Raw genomic sequence first — 26,476 nt, 5'->3', positions numbered from 1 at the left:
CTACTTTACCTTAAACAACAATTTAAGTGTTTTTCTCCATCACTAGAACAACAGCATCTCCAGTTTGGTTTGTACGTCACATCATATTTCACTTAACCGGGTCCAGTCAGTCATTCTTCATGTATCTAACACTTAACAGCATGTTCTTCACTGCGCCGCTGCTCGGACTGATAACACAACGTAAGGCTGACTGCTCTCGGAGTCATGATATTAAAATGAAAACCGACACATGTCGCACTAACTTGCTGAGCGTGTGCGTCTGTTTGACGGACAGGTGGCGGTGAGGATGTCGCCTGTCCCCGGGTCTGCAGAGCGTGAGCAGCTTCAGAGGACGGCCCTGGTGAATGTCTCCTACCACACTTCCAGTAAAGTATTCCTTTTTCAGTGTAAAGTGTAATTCAGCCCAAATTGAGTTTTCCACTCTGTTGAGTCCATGACGGGGAGATGATGAGTGGCACTTTAGAGTCAGAGAAGTGTGAAAAGCAAGCATTCAATTATCATGGGGGTAAAGTAGGAAGTTTAGCTGAGTCCTGCAGCTCACTGGTCGCTCCTGTGGGAGTCACTTTAAAGAGATGGAAAGTGTGAAAAGGTTTTATTTACTGGAACATCCAGGTTCAGAGGTCACACAGAGGCCGGATTTCAACAGGAACACAAGACTCCTGCAGTCAGCCATCGAGCCCGATTATCCTTCTTTCGTGACTGTTGATCTTGAAAACACAATATGAATACAAATGTGTGCCAGAAATAGAGAAAGTGATGTTTAGTAAACAGCAAACTTCCAGTTTCAGTTTGAACTGAGGGAAGTGCTCGGTGGAAAAGAGAGCAGAAAACTTTCAATTTAAGGTTTGAGGTGATGAAGAAGCATCGGTAATACAAGTTAGTAAACATGCAATGCAAAAAAATAAATAAGACAACTATAAGTTTGACAGAAATAGCAAAAACTATACACAAGGCAAACATTGAAGGATATTGAAACCGAACAGATTCAGACTTTTCCAACCGAAGGAATCAGAAATATATATAAAATACCTCCTGATTGAAATAATCAGCCGTGTGCCGGGTTCTGACAAGACAGGCTCGGCAACACAAAGCCAGCAGAGCAATGAATCAGACACATGGTGTGACCTCATCAGCCCCTCGCCTCCCACAAGGATTGGGGGCATTACCTTTCCCCGATAGCATTGTGCCTCCCCCCGAGCTCCACCATATTATCCCCAGATGATAAAAAAGTGTCTCTGATTTTGACATGATTGAAATTCATAAGAAAATATTCTTATACGTGAGGAGGAGAGTCTGTGTCCTGTACGTTACCTGGGGATATTTTGGTTTTTCCAGGTTCCCCCACCTTCAAAATAAATCCTATTTACCATCACAAAAAAAAGTAAAAAACACAGCAAATTACTTTTACGACATATGACCAGTGAATGCTCTACTGGCAAATATCCAATGCAGCTATCTGGCACTAATGAAGCAGTAAAATACTCCAAAGCTCGAGACGGATCAAAACGACAGAGTGAGATGAGACATTGTTTGAAGAAGACGACTTCGGGGGGAATGACTCAAATATCAAAGAATGGCTGGATATGTGATGAAGTGAAAGACGGGCAGCGGGGGAGCCAGAGGAGGTGGAGTGTGAATTATGAGCCAGACCATTAGAAACAGACGCAGACAGTTGTAAGGAGCCAATTGGCATGTGGAAACTTCCCAGTACAAATATACCTGGAGGCCTCAGTCTGTGAAACAGTTGTCAGGAGCAAGCAGCAGCAGCGGCTCTGTCTTTGAATCCCTGCGATGCAGAATCGATGTGCGAGTGGGATGAGAGCATCCATCACGGGCGATGATACGATCTGCTGACTCCAGAAGGAGGTCAGGAGAACTGAGAGAGATCACAAGGTGAGTCTGAGCTCCAGTTATTTCACTCATATCAGTTTATGCAGCGATTTAAAGATGAAGAGATAACGGGCTGTGTTTATATGTTTTGCTATTTTTTTTATAAAACCTAAATATAAAGTTGATTATGTTTTTTTTATCCTTTTTTTAATAGATTTGGTCTATTCTTGTATTGAAGTTAAAATTGTATTAAATAAAAAAACAGGAATTATCAAAATCAACGAAACATAAACTAAAATAAAAATCTTTATTCTGCATTCTGAACTAAGGAGTTTGCTATTTATTATTTAGCCATGTATGTCTATGTCCAGTTTTGTCTTTGAAAACCACAAATCCATATAAAACAAATATACAATATAAAGGCTTGGCGATAAAGCAGTATCAGTAGTAATCAAAATATATATTTCATTGATTGCCATTTAACAAAAGCCCAAATATATGTAAGTATATTCTTAAAGCCTTGTGTGAACACGGTGAGGAGGTGAAACACATCATTTTAAAACCACAAACTTCAAGCAGGAGCAAAATTCACGTCTTTACATTGAATATAAATAATAACGTGAGTTTCAACTGTACTATTATAAATATCAAGTGACATGTTTGTGTATTAAAAAGAAAGGATCGATGTTATGGTCATTTATGATTAATCCTCCTCTTCTCCCAACAATAACAATCAAGGCAGGTACAGGGTCGAGTTTGGTTCTGTTTTCTACTTTCTGGTTCTTTCCTGTGAGTTACCTGAGTTTTCTTCTCTCAACAAAGTGTTTGCTCTTGGGTTTCTTCATTATATTGTGAGGTATTGATTTTACCGTATAAAGTCCCTTGAGGTTTGATATGTTTTGGTTTGGCACGATACAAATAAAATGTAATCAAATTCACAATTTAACCATATCAAAATACAACAACATTCTTTTGTCTTCCTGAGAGAAAATATTTTATTCTTATGAGTTATTATCATTTGTGTCCTTCGTCATCACAGTCGTCTAAATATAGAGCGGAGTCAGACTTTAACCCTTGAGACCACCCAACCTGACACCGTGACATATGTTAAACCTCTCGCTGATAAACCAGTACATGCCTGTGGGCTCATTTCCCCATGTAAGTGAACCAGTAGCTTGTGAACATGTATGTATTACACTTTAAACACTTACAGACACATGTAAGCCTCTGTAGCCACTATATCTGTATTGGTTTCTGCAATAACACATTATGTATTTTAATCACTACTGAATAAAGCTGAATGCAAAAAGGTTAATCACAAAAAAAATGTATACGTGCAATGAGCCACAGAACATGAAGTGTGACTTACAACCGTCTGCTAGAAAATAATACGTGAAGTCATTTATTCAAGTCCGACAGATTTATGGTTGTTGTTGTTTGCTGGAGGCAAAGTTCACTGGTTTGACTGCCGGGGAGTGAAACGATTGAGCAGTGGAGGGGGACTGGTATGTGGGGGGGGGGGGGGGACATTTGAGGGGGGGTCCGTCATACTTGAGTCTTTGGGAATCTAATTTGATCTTCATATTATGTCTTTTTTTTGCAGAAACTCAAACAACCGTGTTAAAGGTAAAAGGAAAACACATGATATTTTAATTGTAAACGTGTGTACGTCCATAACTCTGGAAACTGATTTTTCAATACTGAGAAAAATGTGAACCAAGGCTGTAAATATTCTGTCACGCTAATAACATATAAGTAGGGGTTCACTCTGTTTGTGAATATCATGTTTTACGGTTTATGTTTTTCTGGTGGGGATGTTTTTCTTGTTTAAACCCTTGATCAGGTTTCACGTGTTCACAGGAACATAAACATGGAGCAGCTGGTTCGTGTTGGGTGTGAATCCTCCATAGGAGGGGGGGGGGGGGGGGGGGGGGGGGGCAATGTGAAGCACCTACACCTCACCTCTTTATTTAACATGCAACTGGGACACCAGAGCGCTGACTGAAAGACGGGAGACAAAGGCGATCGGGGGCTGTAGCCTTGACTCTGGATTTATATGTAACTCTCCATCTTTAGAATTTATTCAAAGCCAAATACAGAATAAAACTTTCGAGCATATCTATCATTAAATAATCAGCTATAAATATATAATTAAATTCTAGTAATCACATTACAATAACATAACGCCAACGTCTTCACTGTTTAACTGATCATTGGTAAATGTGTCTTCCATGTGCTATGGGTGTGTGTCAATGTTCACATATCATAAAATGTCTACGTATGTATATGCTTGTTCATTTTATTTTCTATTTTTTTCTCTTTACATCTGTCTCTATGCTATTTGTATGTTGTTGTTTTTTTATCATCAACCTGCCTTTGACTTCTTTCATCGTCTCGCCTCAGAAAGGAATACCTGGATCTTCAATCAATAAAAATGTATCCCTGCTTCATATCTTCATATGGCATCATCAAATTAAAACCAACCACCTTATAAAATCTATAATTTGTTGATTGACATGATAGGTAGTCATATTTCAAAGGCGTCGGTACACTTTTGCTTTCACTTTATGTCAAAAATCACTTGTCAGATGTTTATCTTTGTATATATGTGAACCAGAGAGCTTGTACTGGTTTGATGTTGATGAACTGGGATGTGTCCAATCGATAATTTGTCTCCTGTCTAGTATGTTGTTCTTTATAAAATGTGTTTTGTAAAAAAAACAAACAAGATAAACAACATAGGTGTGGTTGCACTCAAAGCTTCAACCTCTTTATTTTCACACCGAATCCTCGAAGGACAAATCAGGACATTTAACTTTAACATCAAACATTAGACGTTTTCAGGCTTGTGAGCTCGTACCTAGATTTAAAGCTTGTAAAAAAAGTAACTTATCACATCTGTTTTATGGAGACTAATGATTCTTAAACGGGTATTTGAACCTGCTCTTTGACCTTGCCTTCACTCTAACCCCCCCCCCCCCCCCCCCCCCCCCCCCCTCCTGCTTCACCGCCCACTCGCCCTCCAATGTCTTTGGAGTATCCACAAATACAAAAAAAGCCTAAACAGCATTTGGCAGTCGCTGGGTCGAGGCAGTAGAGGAGCATCAAGCACTGCACCAGCGCACTCCTGGAAGGATCTATTACATTGCAAATAAAAAAATAAAAAAATTAGTCTGCAGGCGGCACAGGGTGACCAGACTGCAGCCTGACAGGGGAACAGAGCTGAGAGCACTGAGGACTGGGAGCAGGTAGGTGGCCCTGGAAGCGATAGGCTGGTGAGAGAAGCACCGATCATAGAGGAAATGGATTACAGAAAGCCCGTTGCTTGTAGGTCAGCCCCTGTAAATGCACGTCAGGGTAAATACTTCGCCATTTGCATCTGGGAAGACGACAGCACTTTGTGAGCAGGTGCACAAGTGGCTGCAGGGGGGGGAGGGGAAACAAAACTAAATTGTACTTTCTCAGGTGTAATGAAGACCTGCTTCTATTTCCCTCTCCGGCTGAACGGGCTGTATTTAAAGGAGCAATAAAGTGACTTACAGTAAATGGAATTTTACGTGCTATCTCATTTCACCTGCTCAAATTACAGCGTGCTAGCGTATTAATGAGCAAGATAAACATTAGAACACGGCAGGATTTGGTTACATGGAGGACCAAGATTTGGTTTTCTGCATGAAATCCCTTCAGTAATGCATGCAGGCTTCTCAGTTTGAATTTCATGGTATTAAATCTGGGAAGCTGGACGGCGGCGCGGAGGTCAGAGCAGGCGAGGTTGCTGGCTGATGACTAACTTTAGACGGGGCTTTCAAATCAATATGGAGCCTGCGATTCGGAGTGTTCTAAAAGGGGGGGAGGGGTGGGGGTTGTGCTTTGGCAGAAAGAAGGTTTTCTTTCAACGTTTGAGAAACACACGGCGTTGTGGTTGGTGCTGTAGCAGTTCTCCATTACAAAAAAAAAACATCTTAACATTGAAAAAACAGATATTCTCATAGAAAGCAATTATCTGCAATGCAATCGTGCAGAAATGACACGATCGATCAGAAAGACGCCTCGATGAAAACACACGACCCAACACAACCCAACACAACACGATGAGGCTGAAGCATTTGTTATGCGCTGAAAATACAGGAGTCAATGCATCAACCTGTCAGCTCTCATGCAGCTTATTCAACAAATGGGCCGTTCCACCGGGGGAAGTTCAAATAGCAGCATTAGTGCTCATTCCAGACCGAAGGGGCCTCGTGCTCACGCCTGGTTCTCGTGCGTTACGCTGTCGGAGACCCTTTCTGTCTCGAACACTCAACTGCAGTCTGTGACGTGCGGGGAAATGCTGCAAGGAGGCGGAGAGGCTGTTTAAAGAGTATGCGGTCATCTGTGGGTGGATGGGGACATTGGGGGGGGGGGGGGGGGTGTAAGAGACATGTCACGTACCACTGACACATCAGGTGCCACTTGTTTGTCTGCTGCCGAGCGTCGCCGGCCCCTCTTTCTTTAACAAACTTCAGGGAAGGCCACCGGCGCATTGAAAAGGGAAATCAGAAACACTGCAGGGTTTGACCGGGCACTGAGACAGAAGTAATCAAACACAGAGTCACTCAGTGAGGATTGATGGGGAAGCAGTTACGAGAAAAACTCGAAATAGTTGACGAGCAACAAGAATGAATCGAAATTAAGATATCGACATCCTGGGAGGAAAACATCCTCATTAATCATATTTACAGATAAAACTTCAACTCTCAGTCCATATATGTAAGCTTGGTGAGTTGAAGCACATTCTGCAGTGACAGCCAGCCCTTCCTTCAGGAAGAAGTGTGAGGCCTGAGGCACAAATCTTTCAGATCTCAGGGAGAGATGTTCAGTATCCATGATATTTTGTCCAATATGTCTCCACTCCCACACAAGTTCAGAGCCTCAGCCAAACATCAAACTATAAATGTAATCGGCTAAAATGGCAAACCATCCAGTGGGCGGGCTTCCTCTAATGCAAAGGGCCTGCTGCCAAACTGTCTCCTGTTGCAGGCTGTTTTGCTTTTACCATATGTGTTGTGAGGTTCAGTGTTGAGAGCCAAGATCGCTGCCGCCCGAGCACAGGAACCTTTCTGAACATATGCCGGAGCATGTGTACCAACTAAAAATAAAACCCTTACTTTACAAGATGACTGGTTTTATTTTCAGTGGGTCATCAGGCGAGAATACACAGTCGAGGTGAAATGTTGGACAGAGGGTGTTGAGAAGAACTCTAGTCCCGAGTTAAAAAGAGAAGATGTTGGACTATTATCTAAATATTTAAAGGCTTTTCCTCTTAGTTACAAATTGGATGCTCCACCGTAAAATGATCTGATATTAATTAGCTGATAAGACGAAAATTAAGGATTCAGTTTTAACCTTTTAACATTTAACTCACCCCTGATCCCACGAAAGATTTACTACAAGTACGATTTACTGAAGAATTAAAGGTCTTTAAAAGTTCAGACAGACAGATGTGATCATCTCATAGAAACATTAAAATGAGTTATTGGGGAACTTCTATGTAAAAAAGTAGTTTGCTTTGTTGTTTTCTGTATGAGTACGTTTTTATAAAAGCAAATAATATTATATTGATACGAATGGAAATAACGTGAATCTTATACTAAATCCTATCAGGTATTGTCAAGTAGCTGCAGAAAAAAGGAATTAGGGAAACTCTCTGTTTTGTTGTATATATATTTTTTTCAGAATTAAATTTTGCAATCCAAGCAGGACTCACCTCGTGGATGTCGACAGTTTTTTCTGAAAAGTTGCTCAACTCAAAAATATGAATTTATCATTCATAACCACTCCCGCTTTAGGTCCTCGTCCAATCAGAGTCAGAGTCAAAGTCAAGTCCTCTTAACTTGAGTCATTAGGTCAAATTTTACAAGAACCAAAATATAGAAAAGGTATAAAGTGATGCATGTGACCTTTCTTCACAGAGAGATGAGTCACACACAGACAAGTGCAACATGAGTCCGTTCAGATCCACGTCAGGGTCACATTACCCTCCTTGGTTTTATGTACAACTCTTGTGGTAACTTCTTGCAGATTACATAATGATGGTGCTGAGCAAATGCTTCCCTCTTACAGTCCAGGGCTGAAATATGCCTCCATTGGAAGAGGGAATGTGTATTTTTAGATGAATGTGCTTCATAAATATTAAAATCAAGTGAATGGAGAACTGGATTTGCATCTTTTAGCTTTTGGTTTTCTGAAGCCTGTGTAGAGGCAGCTTCTATTAACTCCATCTTCATCTAAATATATATAATATGAATTGGCTGATATTAACCCGGACAGGGAAGTGGCAGTGGCTGTAGTAGTTTAGCCTCCACCCTGTTTATTTAAGGCTTCAAACAGGTTGCTTGTTAGTTATCCCATTCTTGAAAAGGATTCCTAAAGGTGGACATCAAGCCCGAGAGTGAGTGTAAAGGCCGCTGGCTGCTGCCGCTCACTGACTGGTCGGGGCAACTGCACTGGTGGAGAGGAGCAGTTTCCTCTGGGTGTTAGAGAGATGTTGAATATCCTCTAACTATTTTAAATCCTCGACCGTTTGATGGGCATCCGCTCACATTTTCAGAAAGAGAACGAGCTATTAAAAGCACGACCGACTTCAAAAGAGGGTCACCACGAAATCAGGAGAATGCCACTTTCACTGTTTTGCTTTTGAGCCACACATCTATATGCTCTGCTGAAAGACTGACTCTCTTATCTTCTGTTGTTTTTTGTTGTTGTTGTTGTTGCAGAGCCGTGTGAATCAACAGAGCTCCAGAGGACGCAAAGATGTGGAAGAAGTCGAAGGTGACCGAGCAGACTGCCGCTGGGCAGGCAGGTAAGTGCAGAGCAAGGGACGGCGCCCTCTTGTTAGGTCAGTCGAGGGCTGGTACTGCAGCTGCATTCCCTCTCGTTTGAGGTTTGATGATGAACAGAATTCATTTGATGACTGATCTTTCTGTGAGAAAATCCACTAGCGGGGGAAAAAACACACAAAAAAACACCTGCAAGTCAGAAGAAGACGGGGACATCAGATAACAAAGACATCAAAGATGACAAGAGGTCGGTGTATAACGTAGGAAATCTTTTTTTGAAGATGTGGGATCCCCAAGAAATTTGACTGAAGACCATTTCTGCTGCAACGATTCCTTTCTGTCAAGTGGAAGCCGTCTAATAATGGAAAAATCTAATTACTGCAAAGAAGATTCAACAGCAAAGATGTTTTTCCAACAAAGGCACATACGCTGGTTTTTTTCAGGAGCTCTGATCATATCATTGATCAACTTCTGCTTCCCGGGGACGTGATTGTGAAGAAGTCGGTCAGATAAATGATCACAGGCGTCAGTGATGTCAACGAACGAGACGCAAAGAGGCTGTAATCAATGAGCGAGCCCACGCTTGGAGAAAAGGAAACTCTCGATGTCAAGACGAAGAATCCTGTGAGTGGATGTGAGGAGCAACGCTGACACGTGAGACCAGACTCACAACAAAAATCATCATGGAAGATCAATCCAGCAGCCGCCGCGACTGAAGAGGAACCTGAAAATGAAACGCTGTCGTTACCGAGCAGAAGACAAAATGAAGGCTCAAATTAACTTCCTAAAAATTTTACGTAATTTTCCTCAAGCACTGCGCAGGAATCATCCTGAGGTGAAGAAATGCCTGAGCGAGCGTGAACTTAAGGTTGATAACCGTCTTGCTCAATTACATATTGTGTCCCTGACTAACATTTGATCGTGTGAAGTCTCTTTAGATTTTGTTCTGCTTAAGTTGTGTCTGTGTGTGCGTGTGTGTGTGTGTGCTTCCCATCCCTGGGTTATACACTGTATATTGTGTTGTTTTGTGTGTATTCTGTGTCCGTAATCCTGTCGAAGTTCCAACCTGCCATGGGGCTTCTGTCAGGATTTTTATTTACCTGTCCTGTTCCCTCTCCTGCTCTCACGTTGCGTGTTAAGTCGACGGTTCTGAGGGAGTTCACCCAGAAGACCAAGGTATGCGAGCAACAACAACAACAAAAAAAAAACTAAAAGAAATGAAATCACACCAAAGATTTCCCTTCTGTGAGTGCATGACTCCATGTTGGTGGAGTTGCATGTATGATGTGCTCTTCCTCACTCCTCGAAAGGTGTCATCCGAATCGGATGGTTCAGCTTTCAGTGTCACAACAGACGCACTTCGTTGTGACACTCCCCAACAACCTCCATATGAACACCAGCTGCAGGCTGTTGCTAGAGGGCGCTGCAGTTGCGTGTCGTGTGTCTTCTCCATCCTGTGATTTAAAACTAAAATTACACTCTCCATGGCTTCACTTGACCCGAACACGACTGACACAGATAGAAACCGCGTTTGGTTAATTCAGGAATTCCCGTACAAGTCAGTACTCAAACTTTAGTTTCACTTACTGCTGAAAAAGGCCTTTCGGGACAGAAACAATTAAATATATGACTTTGAAGGGGAAAATATAGGATTTATATAATCTGCTTTAATCCTGTCAAACTGTATCCTTGTAAGGATTTCCTTCTCTGGTAACAGTTAAGTTGTTAAAGACCAGCTACAAATAAAAACACAAGAAAATAAAGCAGGGACATTGAAAATAGTCGTTTTATGAGTTAGATGCAAGGTTTTGTAAATGAAAACCTTTAATTCATAGTATTATCTATCTGACAGCTGATGCATCTGGTTTAAATCCTGTTAACTCTGCTCAGGACTGACTTGATACCTCTGAGTCTTTTCATCCCAAATGTATGCTGATAACACCCCATATATAACTTTCTGCTGACTGACTCATGAAATCAATGCCTGGCTTACTTATGCAGTCTTAATTGCTGTTCTACATTAATAGGCTGATCGATACTTCCACGTAAACACATTGTTTTAACGATGTTTGTGTCATCCTGGCAGTTCCAGAGTGTTAACTTCCAGCTTGTTAACAGTGGCAGAATCCATGTGATGTTATCAGAACATCCTGTTCAGCAATTGCTGCAAGCAATTTACCCGCAATCCGCTTCGGACTGCAAAACGCCGGGGAGCCCGCCTCATTCCATTAAGTACATATTCTCGAGTTAATATTCTGCCTATTACAGGTCTTTCTGGCCAAGTGCAAATAATTAACGACCAGGGATCCCTGGACCAGCTGAACCCCTGGGATCAGCACTTGGTGATGCCCTCCTCCAGGTTTCTGTGGGTTAGTTTATATTGGTTCTTTCGGGGATTCTGGGACTTTCTGCAACAATGACCAATTCCACAGACACGTGTTTTAAATACTTCAATGTATGAGTCGAATTAGACTCATACTTCTCACAAATAAAAGTAAACACTAAACAGGTGTTTCAGGTTTGGAGTGCTCAAAATCATTGACTGAACTATGTGAAGAAGCAAGAATAATACAACGACCCCCATTATCCTGAGTCAGTTGAACTATATTAACTGAACTAGTTTGCAAAAAATAAAAGTAAATCACCCCTGTGCATATTTTATATTTCCCTGCTGCAACTGATGCTGCAGCTCATCTTTCCAGCATGTGGGGACAAAGAAAACTGAAGGATGAGAACGTTTTTACATTTTTAAAATTTAACTATATCTATTGTAACAGTTATTGATAAATTTGCTTATTACCCTGATTCCTGGAAATTAACCAAAAATTGTTCGCAAAGACTCACAAGACAGAGAACAAATATTCACATAGCCTGAATAACTCCAGTTCCGTTCAACAAAACATTAATGTTATGAATTAATTATCAAACTGACTGTTCAGGCCTGCTACTTACATGAATAAGCAACTCTTGCGTGCATGTTCATATCAGGATCAAACTCATGACTAATAAAAACAAGGCCCACGATGTAAGTGACTCTAAACTACATCATTAAATAACAGTTAGCAAAATGTGCTTAAAAATAGTTTTGCACATCTGTAAAATCATATCGAAGCATAAATAAGAGAGTTGAAGTCCCGACGGGAAGCTGTTCGACCTCTGACCCCTGGGTTGCTCTTACAGTGTGAGCTGCTCATCACGAGAACTCTAAATCCGGTGGGAGAGCTCCATGCTAACTTCGTTGAAACGATGTAGAGTCAAGAGTAAAAGCCAAAACACAGAGGAAGCAGTGTGGGCGGGGATATAATCTCATTTGAATTGTGTGTTTTTTGCGAGGATAGCTTTAGAGTTTTTGCAGAATACAAGAGCAACCACACAACCCCCCTCGGGTGAGGTCAGATTTCAGGCAACAGCGGCTCATGTTAGTGAGATTCGGGACATTTGCACTTGCTTCTGATTTTCCTCTTTACATTTCAGTCATTTTATAGAGCTAGGGATCAAACATATGATCAAATTAACCACTGGACCTTTAAAGTTATCTTGTTTTTTTTGTATCCTTAGACATTTCTACAAGTTCCACTACTGTCTGCATTGATTCACAAACATGTCACCGTCTTCCAACCGAACTCCTGACAAATGAATGTGACTATGTGTGACGTTTATACTGACAAATGTTTCCCGCGTCACTTGTCTGAGTTGTAGATTGTGTACTTATCATCCGCTTTTGAACTAAACCTGAATACAGTATTGTTGAGCGTCTTTTCTTCATCAAAATGGATTCTGAAATTAAGTCATTACTACTTTTCACTACTTTTTCAATGAATATTCTGAATAACAACCTCTGTGTGTGTTGTTCTCTTGCATTGCTCACTGCCATCATGTTTTGTGACCATTGATCTCACACACATTATTCTCTTTTTCTCATTTTCAATGTGTTCTCATTCGATTAGGCATCAAGAAGAAGTCCAAAGTGCCCGGCGTCATGATAACGCAGTTTAAGGAGGAACTTCCAGAGGGAATGTCAACTCCAGACTTCACCCGCAAACCAATCGCTCTGACTATTCAAGAGGGTAAATATTTATGCCACTGAGAGGAATGGAAAATGTTTATTTTTCCCTCTTCTATCACAGCACATGGATGGTGTATGGTCTGTATTTATATAGGGCTTTTCTAGTCTTGAAGACCACTCAAAGCGCTTTACATTACAGTACAATGGACTGTTCACGGTTCAGCATCTTGCCCAAGGACACTTCGGCATGCAGATGTAAAGAATGGGATCAAACCGTCGACCTTCTGGTTGGAGGAGAGCCACTCTACTGCTCAGTTACAGCCAAACACAGGCCAAACACTTTGTCCTCAGTCACACATGTCAACAGGCAACATTTAGACTCAAGAGAGGAAGAGTACAGAATTATTTCTACGACTGATCTTAGGAGTGAAAAACTCTTCAATTCATATGAAAATTGAATCAACAGATTCCTACAGACATACAGGTGAGGAATCCTCTGTGATTTAGTATAATCTCCATATTATTGTAATTCATTGTACAGTTTAGTGCTTTACTCCCAAGTTTCCTTGAGCAAGACACTGAATCCCAAATTGCTCCCAATGCCTGTTGTAGTGGGGGCATAAACAGTATCTTTGGATAGAAAGAATCCATCAAAACTTAACAATACTTTGAGATTTAACAGATATTGGGTTAATCCTCCTTAATTTGTGCAGATTCTGTTGAAGTATAAAACAAAGCGGCTCCTTGGTGGGTTAAAGCACAGACAATCATTTCAGATAGGGACACAAATTTACATGAAAAAAATGAAATACAATAAGTATATTTCCACATAAATCCTAAATCAATCCAAATTTTAGTGAAAAAAAAAAATGTCTTTCTTAAACCACGGCCACAAAGACTTTGCCACTACTAAGGAAATCCTCACTTTGTCCCATTCCAGGTAAACTTGCAGTCTTTAAAGCCATCGTAGTGGGAACTCCCACTCCTGACGTGACGTGGAGCAGGGCGAATGGAGAAATCACTTTTCACCCTGATGTGTGCCTGCAGAAGTACGATGATATATCTCTTGAACACACGCTGGAGGTAAGCTCCGCTGGCAGCACTAGAACACTAGTGCATTTAGTTCAAGGTACAAAGGAAGACAATTTGTTCTACATCCTTCTTTTGATAATGCCATTAATTCCGTCTTTGCCTTCTAACAGTTTCCAAAGGTTGCCGTGGAGGACGCCGACACCTACAAGTGTTTTGCAACTAATGAACATGGAAGAGCTGTTTGCACTGTTGTCTTGAATGTTATTTCAGGTATATTCCTTATATTATTCCGATGGATCACTCTAATGTGTTCGGTAATATTTGCATTAAGTATTCTCCTCAGGATATGGCATAATTACACTGTGACAAAGAGATGATTGAAATCAGGACTATTGTTTGTTCACAGTTGGATTCTCCAAGACCAAGGAACTTAAAATGGCACAAGGAAAAGGTGAGGTTTCAAATACATTCTGAGTTTGTAGAAGGGTACAGGTTGTATTTGTTATCTGTACACCCATATCAGACAAACTAGAAATTAAAAGTATTGTACATTTCTCAGGGTTTAAAAAAATGAAACAATGGAACAAGACAAAGACAAAATAGATTTTTTCACCTAAAATATCAATACTTGGAATTGGGCTACAAATTAGCCCATAGAGTCTCATAACAATGTGTCGTTTCATTCATTAATTGGATTTATTGGAAAAAATCTGCCCATCTGTCATTGTTCACCTGTCACATCAGAGTACTGTCACTGTGCACTGACACTAATGAATGGCTCTCTTAGAAACTGAATGAAAAGTTTGGTCTATCACTCGAAACTATACCAGAGTGTGTGTAATCAATCACCTTTGTTTCTGTCAAAATGTCAGGGTGTCACTTAGTCCAGCGTTCTTGGATGTGAGTAAAGTCAAGAGAAGTTTGATCACTTAATGTGTCTGGGTTCTGGAATCCTTTTATCAATTATGCCACTATTAAAGGATGAGTCTGTAGATATTCTGTGTTTTTGTCTATAAATCACGAACCAACGGACCTTCTAATAAGTATGGTCTTTGTATTCAAAGCTTGGTTGTTGTCAAAACAGTATTTTAAAAATACAAGTAGCAATAAGTTAAATGCACCATTACCCGTTGGTGCTAGATCAGAGTATTGGTGGAACATCAATGAAAATACTGAGCCTTTGTGAAATAGAGAATACAAGTTTGTGACCCATGTTACAGCTTCATACTGTATCTTTAAGAGCAATGAATGGCCTTTGAGTTAAGTGTCATAGACAGCCTGTGGATCCTTCCCTGGGAATTGCTCATCAAACATGGTGTAAATGTAGATTATGAGTAATTTATGCTTTAAGCTCAAAAGGTTAAGTTCATTGAAAATATATAGACCAAGTCCTGCACACCACTAATGTAGGTTTAAATTGTTGTCAATGCCTCATGATGTCATTCAGTGATGGACTCTTTTTATGATCTTCTGGTTTCTCAGACGTAGCCGACTTGAGAAAAGGCCTTAAGAAACGGTGAGTCAAATAATTCAGTGTGTTGAATCTAGTGACATCTAGCGGTGAAGTTGCATGTTGCAGCTGAATACTCAACACCTCAACACCCCCCCCCCCCCCCCCCCGCCTTGCAAACATGAGAGATAACCTGTAGTAGCCTTCAGTTTTCATACAAACTCAAAAGTGTTTAGTTTGTCCGGTTTAGGCTACTGTAAAAAAAAAAAAAACATGTCGGCCTTAGTAGAGAGGATGTTAATGTAAAGTATTTAAATATGACGGGCCCATTCTAGGGTAGAAAAGTACAAGCCGCACAATATAGATAAAAACACACTAGTGAAAACATCACAAGGAATATTTCATGTTCATTCATCTGCCAAAATATCCCTTTCATCTAAATGTTACACACTGAACCTTTAACTCAACAGTTACAATAAACAGCTCCGTATGTATTTTGCCATTCCATTCCACCAGTGACTTTCCTATGAAGCGATATTGTTCCACTGGAATAAAATTAAATAATCAAAATCTCCCCCCCCGCTGTAGTAAACCTGACGGAACGCGTGAGGAGAAGCAAATGGAGCCGGACGAGAAGGTCTGGGAGATTCTAATGAGCGCAGACAAGAAAGACTATGAGCAGATCTGCATTGACCACGGCCTCACTGACTTCCGAGGAATGTTGAAGAAACTCAACGAGATGAAGAGAGAGAGGGAGGAGGAGATAGCGGAGGTACGTGGCACATCACCGGTTTTCTTAGGGTTTGATGTCAATCTTGAACCGGACAGTCGGGACCCTGTTTCTCCTTCGTGTAACTCTCTGTTGTGTTACATTTATTGTAGTTTGTGACACAAATCAGTACGCTAAAACACATCGCGGTCAACGACGACGACTGTGCGACAATTGAGCTGGACATGGACCTCAAAGATCCCGCCAGCAAACTGTTCCTGTATAAGGTGGGACAGTAACTACCTGCTGCCATTTTGTATTTATTTTCTTAATTGTGTATGATGACAATGAGACGTCTCTGAATCCTGCAGGACGGCGTCATGATTCCTTTCTCCCTCGATGAAAGCGATAAAGCGAAGCACAGCTTGAAACAAGTGGGCAAGAAATACACATTCAAAATTCACGGGTTGGGCTCCGGCGATGCTGGACTCTACTCGGTGGATGTCGGGGGCGTCAATGTGTTTTCCACAGACTTTAAAGGTGAGTCAAGGTTAGATTGGATATACATTCACTTACCTTCAAGCATTTACTGATTAAATGTGGTCTGGAAGAAGAATAGGACAGAAATGAAAGATATCAAATTGTCTCTCTGTCTTTGTTTTTTGCATTTTTTAAACCTGCAGTCCCTGAAGTGGACTTTGCAGTGAAAATACAAGAGGTCAAGGCAGAAGAACGAGAGGACGCCCTTTTCCAGTGTGTCCTGACCGCCCCCATGAACGAGATCGCATGGTATGGTAAAAGCGCCCCGCTGTCAAACAGTGAGAAATACGAAATCAGTGTGTCTGAAGATAAGCTGATCCACAAGCTGATTGTGCGGGACTGTTTGCCTCTGGACGCTGGGATCTATGCTGCTGTGGCAGGCATCAAGTCATGCAACTGCTGGCTTGTAGTTGAAGGTGAGACAATTCTTCGTCTGCAACTTGTTCTACCTTTGGAAATGCTCATCATAGAGTATGAACGGCAGGCGCAAACTTTGTAAATGTCTGATTTCAATATTTAGCTAATGATCTTAAACCATTTGATGTATTATCTTTTATAGCTGACAAAGATCCTGCCAACAAGGGGAAGAAGGGAGCTCGTAAATCTACTATGGCTGGAGCCTGTAACGACGAAGATCTGATCAAAATAGCTAAAGAGCAGCAGGAAAGATACGACAAAGAAATGGTAGAAAAACTGGAAAAGGCCAAAAAGGCTCAGGAAGAGAGAGAAGCTGCAGAAGTCATCTCTCAAGCGGAGGCTCAAGTAGCTAAAAAGGCAGCAGCTGAGGAGAAAGCTGCGGCCAAGGCTGCGGCCAAAGCTGCTGCCAGGTCGAGGAAGGCATCAGCCGGTAAGGACGGAGCTCAACGGAAAACGAAGAGAAAAGACGTGGGTGCTGCAGGCTCCACTGCAGATGGTGCCGGAGGGGCCAGTGGTCCTGGTGGTGCAGGCTCAGGTACAGCTGGTGCCGGAGGTGCCCTTGGTGCCGGTAGTGCCGGTGGGGTTGGTGGTGCTGGAGGCGCTGAAGGTGGTGTAGGAGTTGGAGTCGGAGGTGGGGGTGGGGGAGCCGGAGGAATTGGAGGACAAGCTGGAGCTGGTGGAGGAGCTGGAGGTGGGGCTGGAGGAGGAGCCGGTGGTGCAGCTGGCGGAAGAGCTGGCGGAGGAGCTGGAGGTGGAGCTGGAGGTGGAGCTGGAGGTGGGGAAGAAGATATTGAAGATGAAGATTATTACGATTCACTTGAAGACTCTGATGACGAATTTGATGACGAGGGAGAAGGAGGAGAAGGAGGAGAAGGAGGAGAAGCAGGAGTACGAGGAGTACGAGGAGTAGGAGGAGCAGGAGAAGGAGGAGCAGGAGGAGGAGGAGAAGGAGAAGGAGGAGATGGAGGAGAGGGAGAACAAGGAGGTGGAAAAGGAAAACGCAAGAAACGCGTGAGAGTGGGTCCACTTGTTCCAGAAACAGTCATAGGTAAGAAATGAATACACACTGTGACGTATAATGAAAGAAATGCTTACCTGGATGAAATGCAATATAATGTTTAATAGATAAATATAATTGTAAAGGTATTAAGATTAATAGTAATATAATAGGCAGAGTAGAAGCTCTGCATGCGTTCTGTTGTTGTTGTTGATGTTGTCTTGATGCTTATAATTGTATGTGTCTCTTATTGTTGTTTGTCTTTTCTGTAACGTGTCAGATTCCTCCTCATCTATCTATTTTAAATCTGTATCTTTAATATACCTCATCAGGAGGAGAAGAGTATTTCATGACAGTAAATTACTACATTTGTAATCATTGTATAACAGACTGTATAAAGTTGCTATTTATTATTAATTATTATCAGGAGATAATATTGACGACGAAACCACAATTCAAGGAGGTGACATTTCGGGGAAGAAAGGAAAACGTTCAAAAAGGAGAATTGTGGAAGTTGAAGAACCAGTCGTTGGTAAGAGATGTCAGAGATCGCATGGTGTAGACGATTCACTGACCATTAACGGCATCGGGGAAAGTCGCAGCTGTGGTAAATTCTAAGCTCTTCCGAACTTAGAAGTAGCTGCATTTCCCATTTACAGTGAACTGAACAACTGACACTTTACAAAGCTCCACACTTCACTGCTTTGCCGATCATAAGATTCACTTAAAGCTCCAGGTTAATTTATGAACGTACACCAGACAGGTCTTATCGAGCCTCATTCAATGAAGTTGCCTCATCTAGGCTATGTAAGTCTGTAGCATGGGTTAAAGTTATGTTTCATAATTAATGAAAACCCATTGTGTTAACAACGCAAATGGTTCTCTCTCCCTGGGCAAAAATCTTTACCTCATTAACTATATGCTAACTATTAGCATAAATTAAGCCTCATTAGTCAACATTGATTAATAAAACATAATTTAACCAGTCTTTATATATTGGAAACACACAGTAGTATAGGCTCACTACATACGCAAAGCTTAAGTGTCCTTTGTAAATCCTTTAAGTAGATAAATATAGATATTTGTCTATATTTGTGCTTTGTGTGTCAAACGTCTGCCTTTTGCAAAAATGTTGAGTTCATGTACCGTAAGGTTATATATACAAGATGCTAAATGTCGCACTAGCATGCTGAGAACACTCTCCCCCCCCCCCCCACCAATGTGTTCTCAGCATGCCAATCTTAACTGGGTAAGGGAGGGACCCATGTGCACTAACATGCAATAACATGAACATGACCAGCTACTAAAACGAAGAACAGAGAAGTTCAGATAACAACACACATACAGAGGAAATCATTGGATCTTTAAACAGAAAATGTTGTTTGTTGCTATCTTAATGTATTAAGTCTTGTATGTATAACCTTAAATAGATGTAGTCTGTATAAAGGGTACAAAAGTGGAAAAGGTGATTTACCTAGATATGAATTCATACTGAGAATATTTAAGATGACGGTTGATAATTATTTTGAGGTTTGGTATTTTTGAGAAAAAGAAATGTGTTTTAAAAAGTACCTATATCGGAAACTTGTGTCCAATGATTATTGAATACTTCTAAAATGTAATTATTAAAAGGTATCCATGGGGCAATAAAGTTTATTTTACAAAAATATCTTTTAAAAATTGATTACAATTTATCAATGAGACTAGTAAAAGCAAAATCTTAATCAACAAACCCCCCTCAGTTGATCCAGTAACATAAAGTTCTTCCATCACAGGGCTGATTTTGAAAAGCCTGTCGGATGTCACCTTTTCCACAATCAGCCTCCTTTTTCTGCATTGAAATTAACGTTCTGTTGATGTCAGCTCTGCTGTTGTTGTTGATGTTGTTTTCATGCTCCTTGTTGACACTTAAATTCTTCCTGTGACTGTTCTCATTCATGTTATCTGTACGGCCTATCCAACAGCAAATTCAGACACTGTGGATTGATGGTAATTAAGATGATATCCCTTAAAAGTGAAAAGCAAAAAAAAGAGAAGTGCCAGTGGTGATAATGGCACTGGGCCAGCGGCAGGCAGTGAAGCATCTGCTGGAAATGGTGAGGGGTGCAGCCGGTGGTGAGCCATCTGCGGCTGGCCAGCGTTGGTTGAGGAGGAAGTTAGTGGTAAGATGGCGGGCGCTGTGTTAACTGCTGCATGGGAAGCACTACCACTGAACAAAGTCGATCGACGAGCAGATGACTTTTTCGGTGCTTTCAGGGCCTGAGATAAAAGTGTGTGACCACTGAGCAGAATTGCTAATGCTAATTGTTTAAATGGCCTCTTACAATGATCCGACAGCTCAGCACAGAGTGGATTTAACAGTGAGACTGCTTGTAAAAATGCTAATTCCATTTTATGCACGAATGATTTCTGTCTATAGCGCATCTTACAACAATTTAATGGTCATAATGGTAAAATAAGAAATGCTTTGGTCTTCTGTTCTGCAGAGATTAGTACAGCACTGGGTATACTATTTTATTTCTATGACTTACAGGTTGGATATCAACAGTTTATTGTATGTCCACTTCTGTCTGTTATGTACTGTGTTTGCCGACTGTGTGTGTGTGTGAGTAACCTCTTAATGCATCTCTGCTCGCTTGCCTTATTCAATTCAGGATGAGTCGGTGCTTTGAGGTTCCTGAGTTAACAACTGCAGAACCGACTGGGTTCTTGATACCACAACAAGTGTGGAGACACACACTTGCATATTTTCAAGGATGGAAACAGTCGGACTGACCTAAGAGGATGACCATGCTCTAACGCAGTTTCTTCATATTGAAGACAAATTCACATTAAATAGACAAAATGATTGTTCTCTTCCACTGACCAAGGCTCGTCAGTCCTGAATGAGGTATTATATTCTCAGGGTGCATGTTTCTTTAAAGAGTCTTTGAACGCCTCGCTGAGGACATTCTTCATGAGCTGTGCAAGGATTACCACTCTGCAGACTTTCAAGTTGAAGAAGGACAAACAAGACAATCAAGCTACAGACCAAAGAAGAAATCTTACTCAAGAATAAAATACTTGCAAAATGCCCTCTTCTTTTTATATCCCTTAGAAACGTGGATGATATAATCTCTTCAAATGGGTTTTTGACATGAAACCAACATGTAAAACATGTATCTTATAGTTAAATTATAAAATACATGCTACAAGGTGAAAAACTGATGATTGTTTAAAAAGGGAGGTAAGTGTGTACACACCGATTAAATCCAAATGTGTATATTCTGCATTAACCCATACAAGAACGAATATAGTCCTTGAATCAAAGAAACAATTACAAAAACCCGAAACAGCTGAGGAGCAACAGCTTGTACAGATGCAAGCTGCAGCTGTGGGATATGTGCATTGGCTAACTTGCCTGCTTGATCAATCCTCAGATCCAGGAGTTCACTTTCATGCTGGGCTCTCGGACTGCAAAGCCATTATCGGAGAAGCAGCAGAGCTGGAGTGCAAAGTGAGCAGTGAGGAGTGTCAGGGAATCTGGTACAAAGATGGAGACGAGGTAAGCCCAGAGTCAAGGGAAGTCATAATCTAGATGTTATTACATAAATATGGCAAAAGAGGTATTGATGTGGATCATATATTTTTAGGAGTCAGAGCCTTTGTCAAGAATTAATGTGGGTTGTGTCATATTTGTTTTGTCTTTTAAGATTAAAACATCCGAGGGTTTAACCATTTCCAAAGACGGAACCTTCCACAGGCTGAAAATTCACAAAGTAACAGAGGAATTTGGTGGAAAATATAAATTTGAGGCAGATGGACGTAAAACAGAGGCCCTCATCCTTGTTGAAGGTAAAAATATGTGTTACTTCCTTGCATACAGGACTTGGATCATTCATTAATGTGTCCATGCAGGTCAATGTCATGATGGAAATCGATATTTGAGACTGCTGCATATCAATCTAATGTCTATATAATGCATTTACGTATGTGCACACATGACACTGCTTAAAATATGAGCCTTTCTGATTTTTCAGATCCACCGAGGTTCGATGCTGAGGAACTGGAGGCGTTCAAAACTCCTGTCACAGTGAAAAAGGGACAAAAAGCAACCTTCAAATTACCTTATATCGGACGGGATCCTATCAAAGTTCAATGGTACCTCGAGGGTCAAGAGCTAGCGGATGAATCAAACATCAAGATTGAGCAAACGGAGGGCGGCAGCCGCCTGCTTCTCACCAAGCTACAGCGCAAAGACAGCGGTGAAATCAAGATTAAACTCAAAAACGAGTTTGGCACTGTTGAGGCCTTAAGCCAGCTTCTTGTACTGGGTAAGATAAGAGAGGAAAGACCAACAGGCTTTGCTCTGTCGTTGTTTTGCATGCACCAACACAGACAGTTGCGTTGTTTGGTAAAGCGTCAGGCAAAGATTAATGTTGTGTATGCTATGCATGTTTTGTTTTTTCAAAGATAAACCTACTCCTCCAATGGGACCTCTGGAGATCGTTGAGGCGTGCTCCTCCTCTATTGAATTCAAATGGAGACCCCCAAAAGACACTGGAGGCTGCAAGATCGGAAACTACATCCTTGAGCGGCAGCAAGTTGGACGCAACACCTGGAAGAAGGTGGGGCCGATTGGGGCGGAGGCCACTTACAAGGACACTGATGTAGATCATGGCAGGAGGTACTGCTATCGCCTGAGAGTGGAGACTGAAATGGGAACCAGTGAGCTGATGGAAACGGAAGACATTCAAGCTGGTACAAAAGGTAAAACTTCAAATTTGTAAATTGAAGTTGTGTCATCTAGAAGAAACACAAAAGAGGCTTTGGCAGCTACTGAAACAACAAATTGTTCACCGACTAGTTCTATGAGTCGCCATGGTTTCATCACCTTCATCTCGCAAATGATAAATTGAATTTGGCAGTGCCATTTTGACGTGAGGGTCTAAATATAAAAGCTCAATCAAAGGTCTCAGTATCTATTTGATATACAGTATTAATCCATCACTTTACTCATCCAACTTCAAAATTCACTTCCCCACATTGCTTGAAAACAATCCTAATAGGCGACCTGCTTTAGACAGAGCCTGATCACAGATGCCAATTCTTTGTGTGCACAGCGTACCCTGGTCCTCCATCGGCACCGAAGGTTGTCAGCGCCTTCAAGAACTGCATCAACCTCTCCTGGACTCCTCCCGCCGACACCGGAGGAACTAATATCCTGGGATACAATGTGGAGAAACGCAAGAAGGGCAGCAACCTGTGGGGACAAGTCAACCCATCCGATGAAATGATCAGAGGTGACATGTTGAGACTGCTTGTTACAACAAACCAATGCATGTCTGAGGATTTGCAGATGTCCTTCCTGTATTGTATGCCTCTGGGGTGTGATGTAGTATTTTTCTTTTTTCTATACAGCCAAGGTCTATGGCGTTAAAGACGTGGTTGAGGGCATGGAGTACGAATTCCGCGTGGCAGCCATTAATGACTCTGGAGCGGGTGAACACAGTTCACCATCTGAGTTTGTGTTTGCCAGAGACCCTAAAAGTAGGTGGACGTTGATAAATTAGGATGAAAGTCATGATTTTGTCCTCATGCTTCATGCAACCCACAAATTTCAGCATTCACAGTGAATTGTGTGTTGCAGAGCCTCCTGGTAACGTCATCGACTTCAAAGTGACAGACTCCACCTACACAACCCTGTGCCTGTCTTGGACCAAGCCCAAGGAAATTGAGGGGGTTGAGGATGAAGCCAAGGGATATTTTGTGGAGATCAGACCTGCAGAAAACACAGAGTGGGATCGCTGCAATTCAAACGCAATCACCAAGACTTCCTACACAGTGAAAGGCATGAAGTCCATGGCCATGTACTGGGTGAGAGTACATGCTACTAATGATGGAGGAGACGGACCGTATAAGGAACTCGACAACTACATCCTGGCTATGCCTCCTCCTGGTAAGAGAGCACTTAGTATACAACCTAAACTGATGCAAAGAGAGAAATTAAGTTTAAAATGCTCTTCAATGACAAACTAGGATTGTGGAGAACAATTGTTAAACACCCTGGCTTCATCCCCAGTAATGAAATACAAGCTGGGCGGGGAAGCAAAACTTTGACTTTCATTTGAGCATTTGAATTAGCATATAAACACAGGTGCCAAATGCTGATATGGATTGTTAAACCTTGAAATGATGCGTACGTTTGCAAAGAGATAAAACGAAACACCAAAACAAAAAATGTGCACATGAACATATACCAATGTTTGTTGTCACTTTGGTAAATTATAATGTTGTGGCTACAATTGGATTAATAATAAATCCATTAAGGCTCAACTAGCACAACTCCTGCATATTTCTTTGTCAAAGCTTTGCAGTGAGATTGGGATTTGTTTTCTGATTTGCTGTTTATCATTCAAAAAACATTTGTCCATATCTAAAACAATTCCAGCTAATGACCTTACTTCCATCCTGCTGTTCACCCAGTGAGGCCACGATTCACAGATGCAAAGATCAAGAGCTTCATGGTGGTGAGAGCCGGAAACTCCGCTCGGATCAACATGAACTTTGAGGTAATCCCAGCAGTGATTAAAACCACTAATATCCACGAGTGTGCGTACAGTATATAGTGAACTAATGTCCTCTTCTGATGAATCTGACACAATCAAATTGGTTTTGTAGGCCTCCCCTTGGCCTGATGTCACCTGGCTGAAGGACGGCATGCCCGTGTCTAAGAAAGTGACCATCAGCAACGCAGAGGCCACGTCCCAGCTCCTGATTCCGTCCTCCGAGCGCGCAGACACCGGAATCTACACAATCATCGTCAAGAACATTGTCGGCCAAGAAACATTCAGCATAGAAATGAGAGTCACAGGTGAGACTGGCAAAATACTGTCCCTTTTTCCAAAATAAATAATTCCTATTCCACACACAGCTACTAAAAAGACGGGGAAACCTTTTGTGTTTTCAACTCCAGATGAGCCGAAGCCGCCAGGTCCCCTGGAGCTCGATGAGAACGTGCCCGGCACCGTGACCATTTCATGGGACGCGTCTCCGGATGAGAAACGCGACGATAGGCTGCACTACATGGTGATGAAGCGGGATTCGAACAAAAGAGCCTGGCACACCATCGCAGATCACATCTTCAACAACAAATTCACGGCCTGCAACATCCTGCCAGGCCGGGAATACCAGTACAGGGTCTACGCGAAGAACGACATGGGCTCGTCCAAACCGTCTGAATCAACAAAGTGGCTGATTCATGCCAAAAAACGTAAAGACTCATTTTTTAACTCCCACCCCCACCCCCCGACTAATCTCCTAGGCTTGAATAAAGTTGAGATGTCTGTGTGTCTTCTTTCCTTATGCATGTATCATAACGATTTTTAATTTTGCGAGCCACATTACTGTTTTAATGTTGAAAGGATAAAGGCCATGTATGTTAACTGAGCCATATGTTTACCACTGCAAAAACCAGATTTCCACTGGTGTCCGTTTCTTAATTTAAAGTGTTTATTGATTTGAAGTCAATTAATCTGGTCCATCATTTTGATTTGACACCAAATTAAGTATTATAAATAAAATTGAACTAAACCAGTGAGATGAGGGCTACCCGTAGAATTTCAATACTAATCTTGAGACCAAATCGCATTTTCTGTTAGTACTGGAACAAGGAGGGAACCCTATATCTACTGCGGAACTCTTTGTAGCACCTTCTGGCCTTAAACAGCAATTTAATTCTGATGCAATGCATTTTATTTCCCTTGACAGAAAAGTTCACTGTGACCGTGCCGGAGACGAAGACCTGTAATCTGCAGTGCGCCCCGAGGTTCATTGTCCCACTGAAAATGCACACGGCTCCTCAAGGGTACGAGTGCTACATGAGCTGCGCGGTGAAAGGAGACCCCACGCCTCATGTCACATGGCTCCGCGACAACATCAGTCTGAATACCAACACCAACTACTTCATCTCCAACACCTGTGGGGTGTGTTCTCTGCTCATACTGAGGGTTGGATCCCACGACAACGGCGAGTACAAGGTTGTTGCAGAGAGCGCCCTGGGGAGGGCGGAGTGCGCCACCAAACTGACAGTCAGAGGTAAATCTTCACAAAGTGAACTTGTGATATAAATAATTTCTCATGTTTTACAGAGAACGATCTTTGGAATCTGAATCCAGTAACTCTTTGATTTTTCTTTCAGAATAAGACAACACACTGAAGATGATGGTTTTTGGGAGATTCACATGAGCCTGATCTGTCACTGTGGTTAGATTAGAAGTCAGAATAAAGTCTGAATCAAACTATTGTTGCTGAGGTAAAAGCCCCAAATGTGTTTGTTTTGATTTCAAATGTGCAACCTCAATAAAATGGAATGAAAGAAATACTAACGTGTAACATTTTAATAAACTGTGTAGCAGATATTTATTGATTTTAAAAGTGCTATTTAAATTGTTTGCCTAAAGTTAATAGAACTATCAGGTAAACTTTTAGATACTGGCTGCAATTGTGATTATTTTCCACACGCGTGGATCTTCCCCTTATTTGAAAAACTTGTACGATGCTTATTGTTATGGCACTTAGTGTGATGTCAGAAAGTTAATGTGTGGGTTTGGTCTGAATAAATATTTTGTACTGCAATCGTGATATGGAATATTAAATCGACATTTCACTTATAAACACAACTAACTAGTTACAATTA

General features: G+C 41.5%; 1 protein-coding gene across 4 annotated transcripts; it reads left to right on the top strand.

Moving 5' to 3' along the window:
* Positions 1 to 4,894: 4,894 nt before the first annotated feature.
* On the top strand, positions 4,895 to 26,415 carry igfn1.1 (immunoglobulin like and fibronectin type III domain containing 1, tandem duplicate 1). Of its 4 annotated transcripts, XM_062406983.1 has the most exons (26): positions 4,895 to 5,078; positions 8,586 to 8,671; positions 9,789 to 9,824; positions 12,596 to 12,715; positions 13,595 to 13,737; positions 13,857 to 13,956; positions 14,093 to 14,137; positions 15,169 to 15,202; positions 15,725 to 15,908; positions 16,019 to 16,132; positions 16,217 to 16,385; positions 16,529 to 16,801; positions 16,945 to 17,850; positions 18,227 to 18,331; positions 21,219 to 21,343; positions 21,492 to 21,633; positions 21,819 to 22,112; positions 22,252 to 22,548; positions 22,902 to 23,081; positions 23,200 to 23,328; positions 23,429 to 23,737; positions 24,265 to 24,350; positions 24,460 to 24,652; positions 24,755 to 25,051; positions 25,549 to 25,875; positions 25,979 to 26,415. In XM_062406983.1, exons 2-26 carry the CDS (start codon positions 8,623 to 8,625, stop codon positions 25,981 to 25,983), a joined length of 4,662 nt encoding a protein of 1,553 aa, XP_062262967.1. In that variant the 5' UTR covers positions 4,895 to 5,078; positions 8,586 to 8,622; the 3' UTR covers positions 25,984 to 26,415. The 4 variants fall into 4 exon arrangements, with proteins under 4 accessions (XP_062262967.1, XP_062262975.1, XP_062262984.1 ...); XM_062406991.1 differs by lacking the exon at positions 9,789 to 9,824; XM_062407000.1 differs by lacking the exon at positions 18,227 to 18,331.
* The last annotated feature ends 61 nt before the right edge of the window (positions 26,416 to 26,476 follow it).

The sequence above is a fragment of the Platichthys flesus genome, chromosome 2 (assembly GCF_949316205.1).
Source record: "Platichthys flesus chromosome 2, fPlaFle2.1, whole genome shotgun sequence".
NCBI lineage: Eukaryota > Metazoa > Chordata > Actinopteri > Pleuronectiformes > Pleuronectidae > Platichthys > Platichthys flesus.
Note: the sequence above shows the minus strand (reverse complement) of the source record. Positions and strands in the feature narration are given on the sequence as shown.

Coding starts and splice junctions, on each gene's coding strand:
- igfn1.1 (XM_062406983.1), top strand. CDS start 8,623: ATGTGGAAGAAGTCGAAGGTGACCGAGCAGACTGCCGCTGGGCAGGCA. Junction 9,825..12,595: donor AGTTCACCCAGAAGACCAAG/GTATGCGAGCAA, acceptor TCATTCGATTAG/GCATCAAGAAGAAGTCCAAA. Junction 21,634..21,818: donor GGCCCTCATCCTTGTTGAAG/GTAAAAATATGT, acceptor CTGATTTTTCAG/ATCCACCGAGGTTCGATGCT.